The sequence below is a fragment of the Salmo salar genome, chromosome ssa20, assembly GCF_905237065.1.
Source record: "Salmo salar chromosome ssa20, Ssal_v3.1, whole genome shotgun sequence".
Classification (NCBI taxonomy): domain Eukaryota; kingdom Metazoa; phylum Chordata; class Actinopteri; order Salmoniformes; family Salmonidae; genus Salmo; species Salmo salar.
The window spans coordinates 3870029-3885381 of NC_059461.1; the positions used below are offsets into that span (position 1 = coordinate 3870029).

The 15353-nt window shown below is 44.5% G+C and overlaps 1 protein-coding gene across 1 annotated transcript in view; it reads right to left on the reverse strand.

Annotated features, from left to right (window-relative positions):
• LOC100136388 (nitric oxide synthase, brain) overlaps positions 1-15353 on the reverse strand; it is a 199804-nt gene that overhangs the window by 21650 nt on the left and 162801 nt on the right. The window contains exons 13-15 of the mRNA XM_045704274.1: positions 6420-6505; positions 4162-4306; positions 173-277 (exon numbers count right to left, since the gene is read on the reverse strand). Of these exons, the coding sequence (XP_045560230.1) occupies positions 173-277; positions 4162-4306; positions 6420-6505 (336 nt within the window). The remainder of the gene's footprint in view (positions 1-172; positions 278-4161; positions 4307-6419; positions 6506-15353) is intronic.

The following is a 15353-nucleotide window of genomic DNA, read 5'->3' on the forward strand; positions in this document are numbered from 1 at the left end:
GCAGGTTAAACAACATATACATGGTACACGCTGCTGTGGGAATCAAACACACACACACGCAGGTAAACACACAAGCACACACTCAACCGCACGCATACACACACGTGCAGGTACACACACACACACACGCATGCGCACACACAAACTAACACACTGTACTGGCCAATCATACCTCTCCATTTTCGGGTGGATCTCCGTTGCCAAATGTACTGGTCACGGCCAGCACCAGTGTTTCATGCTCCAGATCCACCATGTCGTATTCATCCATTGACATCACCTGTAGTAGTGGAACATGTGTGTCAATAAAGCTGTCCACATTTCATACATTCACTTAATGTGTGTGAACCAGAAACATTTTGAAATGAAGTGAAAACACATTATATTTTCAGCAAACAAAATGGCAGATATTCAAGACCAAAAAAAACCTCAGAGTGATACCAAGAAAATAACAGTCATATAGTGCCTTCAGAAAGTATTCAGACCCTGTCACGCCCTGACCTGAGAGAGACGGTTTATTTCTCTATTTTGTTAGGTCAGGGTGTGGGGTGGGCATTCTATGTCATTATATTTCTATGTTTTGGCCAGGTATGGTTTCCAATCAGAGGCAGCTGTCTATCGTTGTCTCTGATTGGGAACCATACTTAGGCAGCCTTTTCCCACCTGTGGTTGTGGGTAGTTGTTTTCTGTTTTGTGTTTCTGTACCTGACAGAACTGTGCGCTTTCGTTTCCCTTTGTTATTTTTGTTCGAGTGTTTGTTTGATTTAAATAAATAATCATGAACACGTACCACGCTGCATCTTGGTCACCTCTCTACGACGATCGTTACAGACCCCTTGATTTTTCCCAAAAAATTATGTTACAGCATTATTCTAAAAATGTTTAAATAAATAAAAATCCTCAACAATCTACACACCATACCCCATAATGACAAAGTGAAAACAGTATCTTAATTACATACAGTACCATCAAAAGTTTGGACACACCTACTCATCCAAGGGTTCTTCTTTATTTTTACTATTTTCGACTAGAAAAGTATGAAACTATGAAATAACACATATGGAATAATGTTGTAACCAAAAAAGGGTTAAACAAATATATTTTATATTTGAGATTCTTCAAAGTAGCCACCCTTTGCCTTGATGACAGCTATGCACACTCTTGGCATTTTCTCAACCAGTTCATGAGGTAGTCACCTGGAATGCATTTCAATTAACAGATATGCCTTGTAAAAAGTTATTTGGTGGGTTTCTTTCCTTTTTAATGTTGTGACAAGGTAGGGATGGTATACAGAAGATAGCCCGAATTGGTAAAAGACCAAGTCCATATTATGATAAGAACAGCTCAAATAAGCAAAGAGAAACGACAGTCCATCATTACTTTAAGACATGAAGGTCAGTCAATGCGGAAAATTTCAAGAACTTTTAAAGTTTCTTCAAGTGCGGTCGCAAAAACCATAAAGCGCTATGATAAAACTGTCTCTCATGAGGACCGCCACAGGAAAGGAAGACCCAGAGTTACCTCTGCAGCAGAAGATAAGTTTGTTCGATTTACCAGCCTCAGAAATTGCAGCCCAAATAAATGCTTCAGAGTTCAAGTAACAGACATATCAACATCAACTGTTCAGAGGAGACTGTGTGAATCAGGCCTTCATTGTAGAATTGCTGCAAAGAAACCACTACTAAAGGACACCAATAAGAAGAAGAGACTTGCTTGGGCCAAGAAACACAAGCAATGGACATTAGACTGGTAGAAATCTGTCCTTTCGTCTGATGAGTCAAAATGTGTGTCTTTGTGAAATGCAGAGTAGGTCAACGAATGACCTCCGCATGTGTGGTTCCCACCGTGAAGCATGGAGAAGGAGGTGTGATGTGTGGGGTAGCTTTGCTGGTGACACTGTCAGTGATTTATTTAGAATTCAAGACACACTTAACCAGCATGGCTACCATGGCATTCTGCAGCAATATGCCATCCCATCTGGTTTGCACGTAGTGGGACTATCGCTTGTTTTTCAACAGGACAATGACCCAAAACACACCTCCAGGCTGTGTAAGGGCTATTTGACCAAGGAGAGGGATATAGCGCTGCGTCACATGACCTGGCCTCCACAATCACCCGACCTCAACCCAATTGAGATGGTTTGGGATGAGTTGGAGCGCAGAGAGAAGGAAAAGCAGCCAACAAGTGCACAGCATATGTGGGAACTCCTTCAAGACTATTGGAAAAGCATTTCACATGAAGCTGGTTGAGAGAATGCCAAGAGTGTGCAGAGCTGTCATCAAGGCAGGGTGGCTACTTTGAAGAATCTCAATATAAAATATATTTTGATTTGTTTAACACTTTTTTGCTTACTACATGATGTGTTATGTCTTCACTATTATTCTACATTGTAGAAAAAAGTAGAAATAAAGAAAAACCCTTGAATGAGTAGGTGTGTCCAAACTTTGGACTGGTACTGAAGTATTCAGACCCTTTGCTATGAGACTTGAAATTGAGCTCAGGTGCATCCTGTTTCCAATGATCATCGATGAGATGTTTCAACAACTTGATTGGAGTCCACCTGTGGTAAATTCAATTGATTGGACGTGACTCGGAAAGGCACACACCTGTCTATATAAGGTCCCACAGTTGACAATGCATGTCAGAGCAAAAACCAAGTCATTAGGTTGAAGGAACTGTCCGTAGAGCTCTGAGACAGGATTGTGTCGAGGCACAGATCTGGGGAAGGGTACCAAAAAATGTCTGCAGCATTGAAGGTCTCCAAGAACACAGTGGCTTCCATCATTCTTAAATGGAAAACATTTGGAACCACCAAGACTCTTCCTAGAACTGACCGCCTGGCCCGACTGAGCAATCGGGGGAGAAGGGCCTTGGTCATGGAAGTGACTTGGTCATGGAAGTGACCAAGAACCGATGGTCACTCTGACAGAGTTCAAGAGTTCCTCTGTGGAGATGGGAGAAGCTTCAAGAAGGACAACCATCTCTGCAGCACTCCACCTATCAGGCCTTTATGGTAGAGTGGTCAGACGGAAGCCACTCCTCAGTAAAAGGCACATGAAAGCCTGAAAGCCTGCTTGGAGTTTGCCAAAAGGCCCCTAAAGGGCTCTCAGAACATTAGAAACAAGGTTCTCTGTTCAGATGAAACCAAGATTGAACTCTTAGGCCTGAATACCAAGCGTCACGTCTGGAGGAAACCTGGCATCATCCCTACTATGAAGCATGGTGGTGGAAGCATGCTCTGGGGATGTTTTTCCACTGTGGAGAAGTTTTTCTTCCTCTGACTAAGACCGTAAGGAAGAAACACGGTCATGAGTCCAGAGACCATAGGGCAGCAGTGAGGTATCAAATGAACACTACGTCCTTGTCTTAACGAGCTGATAATGTGCTGCGATACAATTAACACCCAGATATCCAACTCTCTCTCTGATTCCAGCAGCCTTAGTTCCTACGGGCCATCGTGCTGAGAGAATGAAAGAATGAGAGAATGGACAAGATGACCGAGAAGAGGAAGAGAGGAAATGCCCAGTCATCCATCCACTCTGCATCTGCCTGTCTGACTCAACTACAACAAGATCGTCCCTCTCGTCTGATTGATTACTTTAAGTAGGAAGCAGTAAAAACAGAATATGTCACATCCTGGAGGGAGACACTAGATGATTGAGAGCAGTAGAGCCGCACATTTTTCTATTTTGACAAACACATTTACACAGCCTGCGGTTTTTAAAGATTTTATCTTAAACTACAGCTTAACGCTTGGCTGGGTTGATTCTTCCGCTGTGGCCCCTGGCACTTTGCTGCATGAGAGGGAATCGGAATGTGACAAAATACACATTTCCGTGTAAGCTCGCCTTCTTGGTGTGAAACCGTCTCCTCACTTTTTCAAATCTGCGGGGCCTCAGCTTCGTCAGTGAGGGGGGATTGTTTTTTTTTAAAGTATTTTCTTTCATTCACAATAACATCCAAAAAAAGACATGACGCATGAAGTCATATTCAAGTTGTGTGGTTTACCTTTGCGTCAAAGAAATGCTTGAAAATCTCACACAGGGTTCAGGGGGATGTTTTGAAGTCGGCTTGTTCATGTTCCAATCGAGATAACTAATATCAAAAAACAGACATGGCACATCAATTCATATTCAATTTGTGTGGTAGCTATATAAAGGTTACCTTTGCGTCAAAGGCATGCTTGAAGATCTCACACAGGGTTCTTGCATAGTCTTGAGATTTTCCGGTCTCGGTGGCGAATAGTATAGTGGCTTTGACCCTCTTAGCCATGGCTTGGCCCATTAGCTTGGCTGAGAACTTCACAGCCCTGCACAGACACACACACACACAGACAGATAGAGAAGACATGTATAATTCATAACATAATAAAACATCTCTCTATATATGTAAACATTTAAAATGGTTAATTCATAAAGCTTTTATATAGTGTAACCAAAAAAAGGATAAATCACAGGCACCAGTGATCAAAGGCACAGCAGACCTTGTCACACCACAAACCCTTAACCCTTTACCTTTTACCCCTTCCACCTTCCCTCTTCCCCCTTTCCCCCTTCCCCTTCTCTCTTCCCCCTCACCCTTTCCCATTTCCCCTCACCCCTTCCCTCTTCCCCCTCACCCCTTCCTCTTACCTCTTCCCCCTTCTCTCTTCCCCCTTCTCTCTTCCCCCTCACCCCTTCCTTTTACCACTTCCCCCTTCTCTCGCCCCCCTTCCCCCTTCTCTCTTTCCCCTCCCCCTTTACCCTTTACCCTTTACCACGTCCTCCTTCCCTCTTCTCTCTTTTCCATTTTTCCCCCCTTACCCCTTTCCCCCTTCCCTCTTCCCCCTTCTCTCTTCCCCCTTTCCCCTTTACCCTTTACCACTTCCCTCTTACCCCCTTACCCCTTTCAACCTTCTCTCTTCCCCCTCACCCTTTCTCTCTTCCCCTCACCCCTTCCTCTTACCTCTTTCCCTTCCCCCTTCTCTCTTCCCCCTTCCATCTCTCTAAAGTCTTCTAAACTCAGATAACTACTGTAGTTTAATAGCTTTCCCTCCACGCTCGGGTGGTTTGCTCGAGCAGACAGACAGACAGACAGTGCTGCACATCATGCCTAAACAGCAGATGGCAATCATGATGACCTAGCTTGTCGTATCCTCGTGATGACCTAGCTTGTCATATCCTCGTGATGACCTAGCTTGTCATATCCTCGTGTTGACCTAGCTTGTCGTTTCCTCGTGATGACATAGCTTGTCATATCCTCGTGATGACCTAGCTTGTCATATCCCCTTGATGACCTAACTTGTCGTATCCTCGTGATGACCTAGCTTGTCGTATCCTCTAGGTGACCTAGCTTGTCGTATCCCCGTGATGACCTAGCTTGTCGTATCCTCGTGTTGACCTAGCTTGTCGTATCCCTGTGATGACCTAGCCTGTCGTATCCTCGTGATGACCTAGCTTGTCGTATCCTCGTGATGACCTAGCTTGTCGTATCCTCGTGATGACCTAGCTTGTCGTATCCCTGTGATGACCTAGCCTGTCGTATCCTCGTGATGACCTAGCTTGTCGTATCCTCGTGATGACCTAGCTTGCCGTATCCTCGTGATGACCTAGCTTGTCGTATCCTCGTGATGACCTAGCTTGTCGTATCCTCGTGATGACCTAGCTTGTCGTATCCTCGTGATGACCTAGCTTGTCGTATCCTCGTGATGACCTAGCGTGTCGTATCCTCGTGATGACCTAGCTTGTCGTATCCTCGTGATGACCTAGCTTGTCGTATCCTCGTGATGACCTAGCTTGTCGTATCCTCGTGATGACCTAGCTTGTCGTATCCTCGTGATGACCTAGCTTGTCGTATCCTCGTGATGACCTAGCTTGTCGTATCCTCGTGATGACCTAGCGTGTCGTATCCTCGTGATGACCTAGCTTGTCGTATCCTCGTGATGACCTAGCCTGTCGTATCCTCGTGATGACCTAGCTTGCCGTATCCTCGTGATGACCTAGCTTGTCGTATCCTCGTGATGACCTAGCTTGTCATATCCTTGTGATGACATGTCTGCACCACTACCTCATCTCATCACTGTTGAGTAGATGAACTCCCTCCCTGTGTCTGCACCACTACCTCATTTCATCCCATTCATGGAGACACAACAAAGAAGAAGAAGGACAACAGGCCACCCTATAATGGACAGCAGGCCGCCCTATAATATCATTTACAAGCTGTATTTATTAGCAGTTCTATAATATCATTAACATGCTGTATTTACTAGCAGTTCTTTATTAGTGCCAAATGGAGGATTAGGAAACAAGTGTGCACTTAAAGTGTGTACTACATTATACATAAACAGCAGGCAGGACTGCAATGGAGACCTCTAACCCCAATCTAGGTGTAGCATAATGTTGCCCTAAGGCCTAATGAAAGGACCTCTCTATCTCTGTACTCACTTGGCCAGTTTCTTGAAGCCGATGGCTCTTTTCTTGGTGGGTGTCCCATTGTTGACTTTCCACACGTGGTGATTCCATGGGTCAGCCTATAGTGGTGAGAGAAGCGCGTCACATTAGGCTCAACATACAGGTCAGTGGATGATGTTACTGTACATTTAAAGGAGATACATACTGTACATAATAAAGTATTTGAAAGAATTTGACTTTGACAACACAAACTCTCCTTCTTCCGCGAACCACCTGTCACGTCCTGACCAGTAAAGGGGTTATTTGTTCTTATAGTTTGGTCAGGACGTGGCAGGGGGTATTTGTTTTATGTGGTTCAGGGTGTGTTTGTGTATGTGTTCATGTAGAGGGGGTATTTGGTTTATATGGTTCGGGGTGGTTATGTATGTAGAGGGGTATTTGATTTATTAGTCCAGGGTTTTGGTTATTGTTCTATGTTCAGTCTAGTCGTTTGTATTTCTATGTTTAGCTAATTGGTGTTGGGGCCTTCAGTTGGAGGCAGCTGTCTATCGTTGCCTCTGATTGAAGGTCCTATAAATAGGTATGTGTTTGTCATGGGATTTTGTGGGAGATTGTTTCTTGTTTTGCATTATGCCTGACAAGACTGTCTAGTTCGTTTGTTTTTTGTATACGTTGTTTGTGTTTTCCTTCTTCACTCAATAAAAAGAAGATGAGTATACATTTTCCTGCTGCGTTTTGGTCTACACCCTACGACACCCGTGACACCACCGCATTTAACCCCAGTAGGGTGACTGGGAACACAAGTCAATCAAAGAGGCAAAAAGACATTACAAGGGCAAAGTGGAGTCGTTATTCAATGGCTCAGACACAAGACACAGATGGCAGACAATTATGGATTATAAAGGGAAAACCAGCTACGTCGTAGACACTCACACCCAGACAAAATAAACACCTTTTTGCCCGCTTTGAGGAAAACCACACAGAGTCGTTGTCGTGGGCACCGCCGCTCACATGAACTGTGGGCTTCATATCTCTGTAGCCAGCATGAGTAATACTTTCAAACTTGTTAACCTCGCAAGGCTGCTGTCCAAGACAGCATACCAAGAGCATGTGCAGACCAGTTGGCTGTAGTGTTTACAACCTCTCCCTATCGTAGTCTGTTGTCCCCACTTGATTGAAGTCCACCATTGTCTCTGTACCCAAGCAAGATAAGATAACATAACTGAATTACTCACCTCTGTCATAATGAAGTGCATTGAGAGAATAGTCAAGGACCATATCACCTCCAGGGCCTGAACTCCCTGTACAACTGGTTCCTAGACTTCCTGACAGGCCGACCACAGGTGGGTGAGGGTAGGCAACAACACGTCCGCTATGCTGATCTTCAATACGGGGCCCGCCCATGGTTGTGCGCTCAGCCCTCTACTGTAGTCCCTGTTCACCCATGACTGCGAGGCTACGCATGACTCCAACTCAATCATCATGTTTTGTTGATGACAAGACAGTGGTAGGCCTGATTATTAACAACGATGGGACAGCCTACAGGGAGTAGGTTAGAGTCCTGGCATAGTGGTGCCAGGAAAATAACCTCTCCCTCAACGTAAAAACAAAAAGGTCTGTACAGGTGCATCAAAGCTGGGACAGAGAGCCTGATAAACAATTTCCATCTCCAGGCCATCAGAACGTTGAACAGACATCCCTAGCCGGCTTCATGCCCGGTACTTACCCTGCACCTTGAGACTAATGCCCCATGTATATAGTCTTTGAAGGCTGGTCACCTCATATACGGTTTCTATACTGTTGTTTACACACTGTGTATGAATATACTGTATTCTCCAAATGGGGTGGCAGGTAGCCTACTGGTTAGAGCATTGGGCCAGCATTGGGTTAGCAACTGAAAGGTTACTAGATCGAATCCCTGAGCTGACAAGATAAAAATCTTTCGTTCTGCAACTGAACAAGGCAATTAACCCACTGTTCCTAGGCTGTCATTGAAAATAAGGATTTGTTCTAAACTGACTTGCCTGGTTAAATAAAATAGCTTATCCTAATATACCTACGACTGAACATTCCATTTTATTTACAAATAACACACTATACACACCACATATTTATATTCTAGATTCTGAGACATGCTCACCCTAATATATACTCTATACCTCTGTTAATTGGACTCCTTCTGTCACATCTTGATTTCTTGTTTAGATTTTTGATTATTTGTGTATTTGTACTGTATTTGCAAGACATTCTACTGCCCTGCTGGAGTTAGTAACACAAGACATTATACTGTACTGTTGGAGCAAGTAACACAAGATTTTCTACTGCACTGCAGGAGCTAGTAACACAAGACATTCTACTGCCCTGCTGGAGCTAGTAACACAAGACATTATACTGCCCTGCTGGAGCTAGTAACACAAGACATTCTACTGCCCTGCTGGAGCTAGTAACACAAGACATTCTACTGTACTGTTGGAGCTAGTAACACAAAACATTCTACTGCTCTGCTGGAGCTAGTAACACAAGACATTCTACTGCCCTGCTGGAGCTAGTAACACAAGACATTCTACTGCCCTGCTGGAGCTAGTAACACAAGACATTCTACTGTACTGTTGGAGCTAGTAACACAAGACATTCTACTGCCCTGCTGGAGCTAGTAACACAAGACATTCTACTGCCCTATTGGAGCTAGTAACACAAGACATTCTACTGCACTGCTGGAGCTAGTAACACAAGACATTCTACTGCCCTGCTGGAGCTAGTAACACAAGACATTCTACTGCCCTGCTGGAGCTAGTAACACAAAACATTCTACTGTACTGTTGGAGCTAGTAACACAAGACATTCTACTGCCCTGCTGGAGCTAGTAACACAAGACATTCTACTGCCCTATTGGAGCTAGTAACACAAGACATTCTACTGCCCTGCTGGAGCTAGTAACACAAGACATTCTACTGTACTGTTGGAGCTAGTAACACAAGACATTCTACTGTACTGTTGGAGCTAGTAACACAAGACATTATACTGCCCTGCTGGAGCGAGTAACACACGACATTCTACTGCTGGAGCTAGTAACACAAGACAATATACTGTACTGTTGGAGCTAGTAACACAAGACATTATACTGCCCTGCTGGAGCTAGTAACACAAGACATTATACTGCCCTGTTGGAGCTAGTAACACAAGACATTCTACTGCCCTGCTGGAGCTAGTAACACAAGACATTCTACTGCCCTGCTGGAGCAAGTAACACAAGACATTCTACTGCCCTGCTGGAGCTAGTAACACAAGACATTATACTGCCCTGCTGGAGCTAGTAACACAAGACATTCTACTGCCCTGCTGGTGCTAGTAACACAAGACATTCTACTGCCCTGCTGAAGCTAGTAACACAAGACATTCTACTGTACTGCTGGAGCTAGTAACACAAGACATTCTACTGCCCTGCTGGAGCTAGTAACACAAGACATTCTCCTGTACTGCTGGAGCTAGTAACACAAGACATTCTACTGCCCTGCTGGTGCTAGTAACACAAGACATTCTACTGCCCTGCTGGAGCTAGTAACACAAGACATTCTACTGTACTGCTGGAGCTAGTAACACAAGACGTTGTACTGTACTGTTGGAGCTAGTAACACAAGACATTATACTGTACTGTTGGAGCTAGTAACACAAGACATTATACTGCCCTGCTGGAGCTAGTAACACAAGACATTATACTGCCCTGTTGGAGCTAGTAACACAAGACATTCTACTGCACTGCTGGAGCTAGTAACACAAAACATTCTACTGCCCTGCTGGAGCAAGTAACACAAGACATTCTACTGCCCTGCTGGAGCTAGTAACACAAGACATTATACTGCCCTGCTGGAGCTAGTAACACAAGACATTCTACTGCCCTGCTGGTGCTAGTAACACAAGACATTCTACTGCCCTGCTGGAGCTAGTAACACAAGACATTATACTGCCCTGCTGGAGCTAGTAACACAAGACATTCTACTGTACTGCTGGAGCTAGTAACACAATACATTCTACTGCCCTGCTGGTGCTAGTAACACAAGACATTCTACAGTACTGTTGGAGCTAGTAACACAAGACATTCTACTGCCCTGCTGGAGCTAGTAACACAAGACATTCTACTGCCCTGCTGGAGCTAGTAACACAAGACATTCTACTGCCCTGTTGGAGCTAGTAACACAAGACATTATACTGCCCTGTTGGAGCTAGTAACACAAGACATTCTACTGCACTGGTGGAGCTAGTAACACAAGACATTCTACTGCCCTGCTGGAGCAAGTAACACAAGACATTCTACTGCCCTGCTGGAGCTAGTAACACAAGACATTCTACTGCCCTGCTGGAGCTAGTAACACAAGACATTATTTTGCCCTGCTGGTGCTAGTAACACAAGACATTCTACTGCCCGCCTGGAGCTAGTAACACAAGACAATCTACTGCCCTGCTGGAGCTAGTAACACACGACATTCTACTGCTGGAGCTAGTAACACAAGACAATATACTGTACTGTTGGAGCTAGTAACACAAGACATTATACTGCCCTGCTGGAGCTAGTAACACAAGACATTATACTGCCCTGTTGGAGCTAGTAACACAAGACATTCTACTGCCCTGCTGGAGCTAGTAACACAAGACATTCTACTGCCCTGCTGGAGCAAGTAACACAAGACATTCTACTGCCCTGCTGGAGCTAGTAACACAAGACATTATACTGCCCTGCTGGAGCTAGTAACACAAGACATTCTACTGCCCTGCTGGTGCTAGTAACACAAGACATTCTACTGCCCTGCTGAAGCTAGTAACACAAGACATTCTACTGTACTGCTGGAGCTAGTAACACAAGACATTCTACTGCCCTGCTGGAGCTAGTAACACAAGACATTCTCCTGTACTGCTGGAGCTAGTAACACAAGACATTCTACTGCCCTGCTGGTGCTGGTAACACAAGACATTCTACTGCCCTGCTGGAGCTAGTAACACAAGACATTCTACTGTACTGCTGGAGCTAGTAACACAAGACGTTGTACTGTACTGTTGGAGCTAGTAACACAAGACATTATACTGTACTGTTGGAGCTAGTAACACAAGACATTATACTGCCCTGTTGGAGCTAGTAACACAAGACATTCTACTGCACTGCTGGAGCTAGTAACACAAAACATTCTACTGCCCTGCTGGAGCAAGTAACACAAGACATTCTACTGCCCTGCTGGAGCTAGTAACACAAGACATTATACTGCCCTGCTGGAGCTAGTAACACAAGACATTCTACTGCCCTGCTGGTGCTAGTAACACAAGACATTCTACTGCCCTGCTGGAGCTAGTAACACAAGACATTATACTGCCCTGCTGGAGCTAGTAACACAAGACATTCTACTGTACTGCTGGAGCTAGTAACACAATACATTCTACTGCCCTGCTGGTGCTAGTAACACAAGACATTCTACAGTACTGTTGGAGCTAGTAACACAAGACATTCTACTGCCCTGCTGGAGCTAGTAACACAAGACATTCTACTGCCCTGCTGGAGCTAGTAACACAAGACATTCTACTGCCCTGTTGGAGCTAGTAACACAAGACATTACACTGCCCTGTTGGAGCTAGTAACACAAGACATTCTACTGCACTGGTGGAGCTAGTAACACAAGACATTCTACTGCCCTGCTGGAGCAAGTAACACAAGACATTCTACTGCCCTGCTGGAGCTAGTAACACAAGACATTCTACTGCCCTGCTGGAGCTAGTAACACAAGACATTATTTTGCCCTGCTGGTGCTAGTAACACAAGACATTCTACTGCCCGCCTGGAGCTAGTAACACAAGACAATCTACTGCCCTGCTGGAGCTAGTAACACAAGATATTGTACTGCACTGTTGGAGCTAGTAACACAAGACATTCTACTGTACTGTTGGAGCTAGTAACATAAGACATTCTACTGTACTGTTGGAGCTAGTGACACAAGACATTCTACTGTACTGTTGGAGCTAGTAACACAAGACATTCTACTACACTGTGGAGCTAGTCACACAAGACATTCTACTGCCCTCCTGGAACTAGTAACACAAGACATTCTACTGTACTGTTGGCGCTAGTAACACAAGGAATTCTACTGTACTGTTGGAGCTAGTAACACAAGACATTCTACTACCCTGTTGGAGCTAGTAACACAAGACATTCTACTGTACTGTTGGAGCTAGTAACACAAGACATTCTACTGCCCTGTTGGAGCTAGTAACACAAGACATTCTACTGCACTGCTGGTGCTAGTAACACAAGACATTCTACTGTACTGCTGGAGCTAGTAACATACGATATTCTACTGTACTGTTGGAGCTAGTAACACAAGACATTCTACTGCCCTGCTGGTGCTAGTAACACAAGACATTCTACTGTACTGTTGGAGCTAGTAACACAAGACATTCTACTGCACTGCTGGAGCTAGTAACACAAGACATTATACTGCCCTGCTGGAGCTAGTAACACAAGACATTCTACTGTACTGCTGGAGCTAGTAACACAAGACATTCTACTGCACTGCTGAAGCTAGTAACACAAGACATTCTACTGCCCTGCTGGTGCTAGTAACACAAGACATTCTACTGCACTGCTGGAGCTAGTAACACAAGACATTCTACTGTACTGTTGGAGCTAGTAACACAAGACATTCTACTGCCCTGCTGGAGCTAGTAACACAAGACATTCTACTGCCCGCCTGGAGCTAGTAACACAAGACAATCTACTGCCCTGCTGGAGCTAGTAACACAAGACATTCTACTGTACTGCTGGAGCTAGTAACACAAGACATTCTACTGCCCTGCTGGAGCTAGTAACACAAGACATTCTACTGCCCTGTTGGAGCTAGTAACACAAGACATTATACTGCCCTGTTGGAGCTAGTAACACAATACATTCTACTGCACTGGTGGAGCTAGTAACACAAGACATTCTACTGCCCTGCTGGAGCAAGTAACACAAGACATTCTACTGCCCTGCTGGAGCTAGTAACACAAGACATTCTACTGCCCTGCTGGAGCTAGTAACACAAGACATTATTTTGCCCTGCTGGTGCTAGTAACACAAGACATTCTACTGCCCGCCTGGAGCTAGTAACACAAGACAATCTACTGCCCTGCTGGAGCTAGTAACACAAGATATTCTACTGCACTGTTGGAGCTAGTAACACAAGACATTCTACTGTACTGTTGGAGCTAGTAACACAAGACATTCTACTGTACTGTTGGAGCTAGTGACACAAGACATTCTACTGTACTGTTGGAGCTAGTAACACAAGACATTCTACTACACTGTGGAGCTAGTAACACAAGACATTCTACTGCCCTCCTGGAACTAGTAACACAAGACATTCTACTGTACTGTTGGCGCTAGTAACACAAGGAATTCTACTGTACTGTTGGAGCTAGTAACACAAGACATTCTACTACCCTGTTGGAGCTAGTAACACAAGACATTCTACTGTACTGTTGGAGCTAGTAACACAAGACATTCTACTGCACTGTTGGAGCTAGTAACACAAGACATTCTACTGCACTGCTGGTGCTAGTAACACAAGACATTCTACTGTACTGCTGGAGCTAGTAACATACAATATTCTACTGTACTGTTGGAGCTAGTAACACAAGACATTCTACTGCCCTGCTGGTGCTAGTAACACAAGACATTCTACTGTACTGTTGGAGCTAGTAACACAAGACATTCTACTGCACTGCTGGAGCTAGTAACACAATACATTATACTGCCCTGCTGGAGCTAGTAACACAAGACATTCTACTGTACTGCTGGAGCTAGTAACACAAGACATTCTACTGCACTGCTGGAGCTAGTAACACAAGACATTCTACTGCCCTGCTGGTGCTAGTAACACAAGACATTCTACTGCACTGCTGGAGCTAGTAACACAAGACATTCTACTGTACTGTTGGAGCTAGTAACACAAGACATTCTACTGCCCTGCTGGAGCTAGTAACACAAGACATTCTACTGCCCGCCTGGAGCTAGTAACACAAGACAATCTACTGCCCTGCTGGAGCTAGTAACACAAGACATTCTACTGTACTGCTGGAGCTAGTAACACAAGACATTCTACTGCCCTGCTGGTGCTAGTAACACAAGACATTCTACTGCCCTGCTGGAGCTAGTAACACAAGACATTCTCCTGTACTGCTGGAGCTAGTAACACAAGACATTATTTTGCCCTGCTGGTGCTAGTAACACAAGACATTCTACTGCCCGCCTGGAGCTAGTAACACAAGACAATCTACTGCCCTGCTGGAGCTAGTAACACAAGATATTCTACTGCACTGTTGGAGCTAGTAACACAAGACATTCTACTGTACTGTTGGAGCTAGTAACACAAGACATTCTACTGTACTGTTGGAGCTAGTGACACAAGACATTCTACTGTACTGTTGGAGCTAGTAACACAAGAAATTCTACTACACTGTGGAGCTAGTAACACAAGACATTCTACTGCCCTCCTGGAACTAGTAACACAAGACATTCTACTGTACTGTTGGCGCTAGTAACACAAGGAATTCTACTGTACTGTTGGAGCTAGTAACACAAGACATTCTACTACCCTGTTGGAGCTAGTAACACAAGACATTCTACTGTACTGTTGGAGCTAGTAACACAAGACATTCTACTGCCCTGTTGGAGCTAGTAACACAAGACATTCTACTGCACTGCTGGTGCTAGTAACACAAGACATTCTACTGTACTGCTGGAGCTAGTAACATACGATATTCTACTGTACTGTTTGAGCTAGTAACACAAGACATTCTACTGCCCTGCTGGTGCTAGTAACACAAGACATTCTACTGTACTGTTGGAGCTAGTAACACAAGACATTCTACTGCACTGCTGGAGCTAGTAACACAAGACATTATACTGCCCTGCTGGAGCTAGTAACACAAGACATTCTACTGCACTGC